We start from the raw sequence: 5,316 nt of genomic DNA on the forward strand, positions 1-5,316 counted from the left end.
AAAAAAAAAAAAAAAGAGACAAGGAGTGATGGCTAGGATCAGGTTCTTGAAAGGTCCCACATGGTGAGTCACATGGCTTCAAGAAGGATTCATCGTCTCAAAGCCTGCAACGTGTCATCACATTCATTAACCAAGCCCCACTAGCTAATTTGGCCGACGTATGTTATGGACCATGACCACACTACTGCTTCCAGAAACTTCGTCACAAACTCTTGGCTTAGATTCCATCATAAAACTAGTGGTTAGTACTCCGCCACCTATGTGTTCACCACCACGTGATTTATCCTACGTGGCTACTCTCGTTTTCCAAATAATGATACGTTTAACGCGTTATGTTGGAACTAACCCCCGAAGTTATTGCTACTTTAGCAACTCACCCCTGTTGTTTGGATCAACGTGTAAACCAACTCTCCTTTGTCATTTCCTTATATCCATGACCATCATTATTCGTCAATACAAATCAAGGTCGTGTCTAAAACACTTTCTAAAGGGAAGGCCTAATTTGGGAAATATATTTGTAGATAAGGTTTTAACAAAAATGGATTTCATCATGTAAAAGACTTTGGTCCACATACTCCAACGAGATATTTTTACTTGGCTTACAACAAATATCGCATATATATTATTCCAAAGAATATTTTACTTGGCTGACATTTTCCCAAGATATTTCATATCTTTTCCTTTTGTTTTTGATTAAGATATTTCAAATGTTTATCCACCAAAACCCAACAACAAGTTGTGTCATATATAAAAGGAACTTTTTGGGGGAAAAAAAGTTGTGACAATTCCAAATTATGATCATGGTATAGAAAATCTTAACTTTTTCAGTTAATTATAATCATTTCTACTATAAAATATTATGTTGGATTACTTAAATTATGTTTAAAAGATTAATGATACTAATTGAAATTATGTATTAACAATATACATGATTTCACATGAATTACAATAAATGAAGATGTTAATGAATTGTTTGACACTATTACAAAATACATGACCCAGATACTTGTAAAGTTCATAACTTATTTTTGGTAACATGTGGATTTTTTCTTAGTATAAATTATTACCATCAGCTTAACATGGTGCAAAAGTGGCAAATGTATATAATTAAAAGATAATATTTGTGGCAAACATTAAATACAGATTTCAGTTTGTTTATCCTCAGCTCAATGATTTATGTATAATATTACTTGTAGATATATAAGTTTTTAGTTATTACAATGTTTTAATTTATTTTTAAATTACTTTTTATAGTCATTCAAATAGATTACCAAGAAATTCCTGAGTTTGTGAATGATCTAGTTCTCACCAAAGTAACAACTCTTGGAAATCAAATCTGGTTTCCCTCTAATACTAAATGATTTTTTATTTATGTATATTTACATCTAGTGTATAATATATATTTTTGCAAATTTTGATTTAATCATCACTCAAGTACATAACGAAAGATAAAAATGTTAATCAATGAGAGATATGAGGATGAATCCTATCATGAAAACCAGATTTTTGTTTGGACCTAAGGATGATTGAAAATGGGTAAAAGAAATCAAAGAATATTTGAAGACCATGTGGCTTCGAGGTTTTTTTAAGTGCGAAGAGACATATGATTACATTTGTTGATATATATGTGCTATATTGAAATGTTGATATCATGACTTTGATGACCTACTGAAGGCATTTTTAAGAAAATGTTTGGTACTGCAAATGCACTTAACAATTTTTCTAATCATGTTCCTAGCTTTATTATTTTGTTTTGGCAAACTCATGTTCCTAGCTTATAAGCAACAAATATTCTTTAGACATTTTAAATATAAAACTTGATTTAAAAAAAAAAAATATTTAGAATTTTGGAAGAATATTGGATACAAAGAATATTTCTTTAAGAGAGAAACAAGACGGTTAATTATAAAACCAAATTTGCCTAAAAATTTAAGAAAATTGTAATTACTAAAGTGATTTTATGACAGCTTTGAGACGATATATACTTGTGAAGAAGGAACTCAATTTGTTTTCGACAATGCTGCTGCAAAATATTCCAAGACAGTAGCTGAATTGATTTTTTTTTACTCATATGGATTATTGAGCATTCGATTAAACTATAGATTGGGGTCTTTACGATAGGAAACTAAATTTAGGGGCCAAATCGAAGATTCTAAAACTAGATAGGTTTAATTAAAAAGAGCCTATCAACCTATACATATATATATATATATACACGTCAACTTCTCTGTGAAAACTGATATTTTTATTCTCCCATTCGTCGTTTCGTTTCTGCTTTCTTTCATTCGTCAGAGTGTTTTGGTTTGTAAAATTATGAATGGCGAGGGGGGAAAACTGGAGACTGGTGGAGGACCTAGCGCCGCCGCAGCACCAAAGAAGGAAGAGGAGGAGGAGGATGAGAAAGTAGTAGTAGCAGCTGGTAAAAGACTAGTGTACATGTGGGGTTACTTACCCGGAGCTTCTCCGCAACGTTCTCCTCTGATGTCACCGGTCGAAGTCAAGATCCCGCCGACAGTTGGAAGCTCTTGGAAAGACGTCTCCGGCGGTGGTTGCGGTTTCGCAATGGCTACTGCAGGTTTGACGAATGAATTTTCAATTTTCATAATGTATCTAATTGGGAGATATTTGTTCAATTGAATTTGAGTTTTTTTTTTGGCTAAATCAGAGTCAGGGAAGCTGATTACATGGGGTTCAACTGATGATCTAGGTCAAAGCTATGTGACATCTGGGAAGCACGGGGTTAGATTTTTTCTTCTGCATTGTGCTCATTTGATTACTTTTTTGTTTGTGAGAAATCTATGGTACAGAGGATACTAAAACTTGAGTTATATATGCTTTTATAATAGGAAACTCCAGAGCCTTTTCCTCTTCCTCCAGAGGTTCGTGTACAGAAAGCTCAGGCTGGATGGGCTCATTGTGTTGCAGTCACAGGTCTGCAATTTTTCCATTATCATCTGTTTTAAAGTTCATTACTTTATTGATTTTTTGTTGTTGAACTGTTCCCTTTGGATACAGAGAATCAAGAAGTTTATACATGGGGATGGAGGGAATGTATACCCACTGGGAGAGTGTTCGGTCAAGTAGAGGGAGATTCGTGTGAAAGAAACATATCGTTCTCAGCAGAGCAAGGTTTACATCTCCTTTTGTCTTTCTTACCATTGTGAGATCTCTAAATTTATTTACTTTGAGGATGAATGTGAAGGATAGGATGGTGCTTGTTTTCTTTGCAGTGAGTCCAAGTTCTCAAGGGAAAAAGTCTAGTGGTGGAACGTCTTCTCAGAGTGAAGCTAGAGGTGGAGGGGAAACAACGAAGAAAAGGCGGATTTCACAAGCAAAGCAAGCTGCTGAGAACTCATCACAGTCTGATAACAACGAGCTCTCGGCATTGCCTTGTCTTGTATCGTTGGCGCCAGGAGTTAGGATTATAAGTGCTGCTGCTGGTGGACGTCATACTTTAGCATTATCAGGTGAATTTTTCAGCTTCTTACACCAATCATTATATCCTGAATGGGATAATTTTGTTATGAAATAATCAATGTAGCTCTGAAGAGCTTTTGGTGTGCTATAATAAACGCTTGATGCATCTTAATTTTATATGAAGTCCAGATATTGGACAAGTTTGGGGTTGGGGTTATGGAGGAGAAGGACAGCTTGGATTGGGCTCCCGTGTGCGTCTAGTCTCCTCTCCTCATCCTATTCCATGCATTGAGCCTTCTTCTTATGGAAAAGGCACCGTTTCTGGTGTTTACATGAGTTCAGAAGTGCAATGCGGTCGAGTTCTTGGAAGTTATGTAAAAAAAATTGCATGTGGAGGGCGACACAGTGCTGTGATTACAGGTATTTTTCTCACCATATTGGTTTTGTGGCTAGTCATCTACTGTATTAGTGTCCACATCACTCAAAACAACTTGTTTTCACCTTATCAAATCTTTATACTCTGTAATCAGGATTTTGAAATTTGGTCTCATATTTGCACTATGCCTTGATTAAAGGTTCATTTGTTAGGTTGCTTGGAATCCTTTACAAATCTATGAACAGAAACCTGAAAAGAGTTTGACATATGTTAACTGAGAATTTATCAGAAGGATAATACTTGCCATGCATATAATACGAATGATTTTTAACTAGCTTTTTTTTGTGGACAGATACTGGAGCGCTCCTTACATTTGGTTGGGGGCTTTATGGACAGGTGAGTTCGACAGATCCTTGGCTTTCTATTTTACAGCATATATGCTTGAAACTTGAATGACTTGAGATTTTTGCTTTCAGCTGAACCCACGTGTTGAGGAGATCTAATCATCATTGTGTAACTAAGCTTGTCAAAATATATTATTATACTATATATCAAAACATTTTACTAGGGAAAAATGCTAGTCTGCATTAAGATAAGGCTGTAAAAGATAATCTAAAACCTCTCTTGCTATACGTCTGCAACTAATATTTGCACTTTCTGTTGGGTATGTGGAAGTAATTGATTTTTTTTTGGGCTCTCTTAAGTGTGGCCAAGGAAGTACAGATGATGAATTGAGTCCAACATGTGTGTCGTCTTTGTTGGGAATCCGAATAGAAGAAGTGGCTGCAGGTCTATGGCACACGATATGCGCTTCATCTGATGGGGATGTGTATTCGTTTGGTGGAAATCAATTTGGACAGTTAGGTACTGGTTGTGATCAAGCTGAGGTAGAATCTTGAACTATATATGTTTCCTTGTCTAGTAATGCTGATTGTTTCTGAAGATCATGCCATTAAACTTGAAAATCGTATTTTTCAGACTCTTCCAAAATTATTGGAGGCTCCAAATTTGGAAGAGGTAAACGTAAAAACCATCTCCTGCGGTGCTCGTCACACCGCTGTAATTGCAGATGAAGGGAGAGTATTCTGCTGGGGATGGAACAAATATGGGCAGGTAATAAAAAGCAGAGAGCTACTTCTAGAAATTGTTTTGTTCCATTTAATGTGGATTTTACTGACGACATAGTTGTTTGTCTGAAACAGTTGGGTCTAGGAGATGTGATTGACCGGAATGCTCCATCAGAGGTTAGAATCAAAGATTGTGTTCCCAAAAACATTGCATGCGGTTGGTGGCATACTCTGCTTCTAGGCCAGTCCTCTCTCTGAACAGACTTGACACACTCCAATTTTTGTTTGTTAGGGGTTTATTAGAGCAAAAGATCAGATTTTTTAGTTGACCCTTTTTTTTTTTTAATATACACGTTAGAGGTATACTACTGTACATACACCAGCAGCATTTGTATGCAATGTAAGTCTTGACTCTTGAGTAATCCAGTGAACTTCTTTTTGTTCTATCATTATATA

General features: G+C 35.6%; 1 protein-coding gene across 1 annotated transcript; it reads left to right on the forward strand.

Annotated features, from left to right (window-relative positions):
• LOC104791846 (ultraviolet-B receptor UVR8-like) lies at positions 2,249–5,304 on the forward strand. The gene is made up of 10 exons (XM_010517834.2): positions 2,249–2,575; positions 2,666–2,739; positions 2,847–2,931; positions 3,016–3,129; positions 3,231–3,467; positions 3,607–3,837; positions 4,146–4,189; positions 4,498–4,680; positions 4,772–4,906; positions 4,996–5,304. The coding sequence occupies exons 1-10, from the start codon at positions 2,314–2,316 to the stop codon at positions 5,116–5,118; spliced, it is 1,488 nt and encodes a 495-aa protein (XP_010516136.1). The 5' UTR covers positions 2,249–2,313; the 3' UTR covers positions 5,119–5,304.

The sequence above is a fragment of the Camelina sativa genome, chromosome 6 (assembly GCF_000633955.1).
Source record: "Camelina sativa cultivar DH55 chromosome 6, Cs, whole genome shotgun sequence".
In the NCBI taxonomy this organism is placed as follows: Eukaryota; Viridiplantae; Streptophyta; class Magnoliopsida; order Brassicales; family Brassicaceae; genus Camelina; species Camelina sativa.

What these genes read in the sequence shown, in the direction of transcription:
- LOC104791846 (XM_010517834.2), top strand. Translation starts at nt 2,314, where the DNA reads ATGAATGGCGAGGGGGGAAAACTGGAGACTGGTGGAGGACCTAGCGCC. An exon ending in TGACATCTGGGAAGCACGGG is followed by an intron (nt 2,740 to 2,846) that starts GTTAGATTTTTT and finishes CTTTTATAATAG; the next exon opens with GAAACTCCAGAGCCTTTTCC. An exon ending in CTGGTTGTGATCAAGCTGAG is followed by an intron (nt 4,681 to 4,771) that starts GTAGAATCTTGA and finishes CGTATTTTTCAG; the next exon opens with ACTCTTCCAAAATTATTGGA.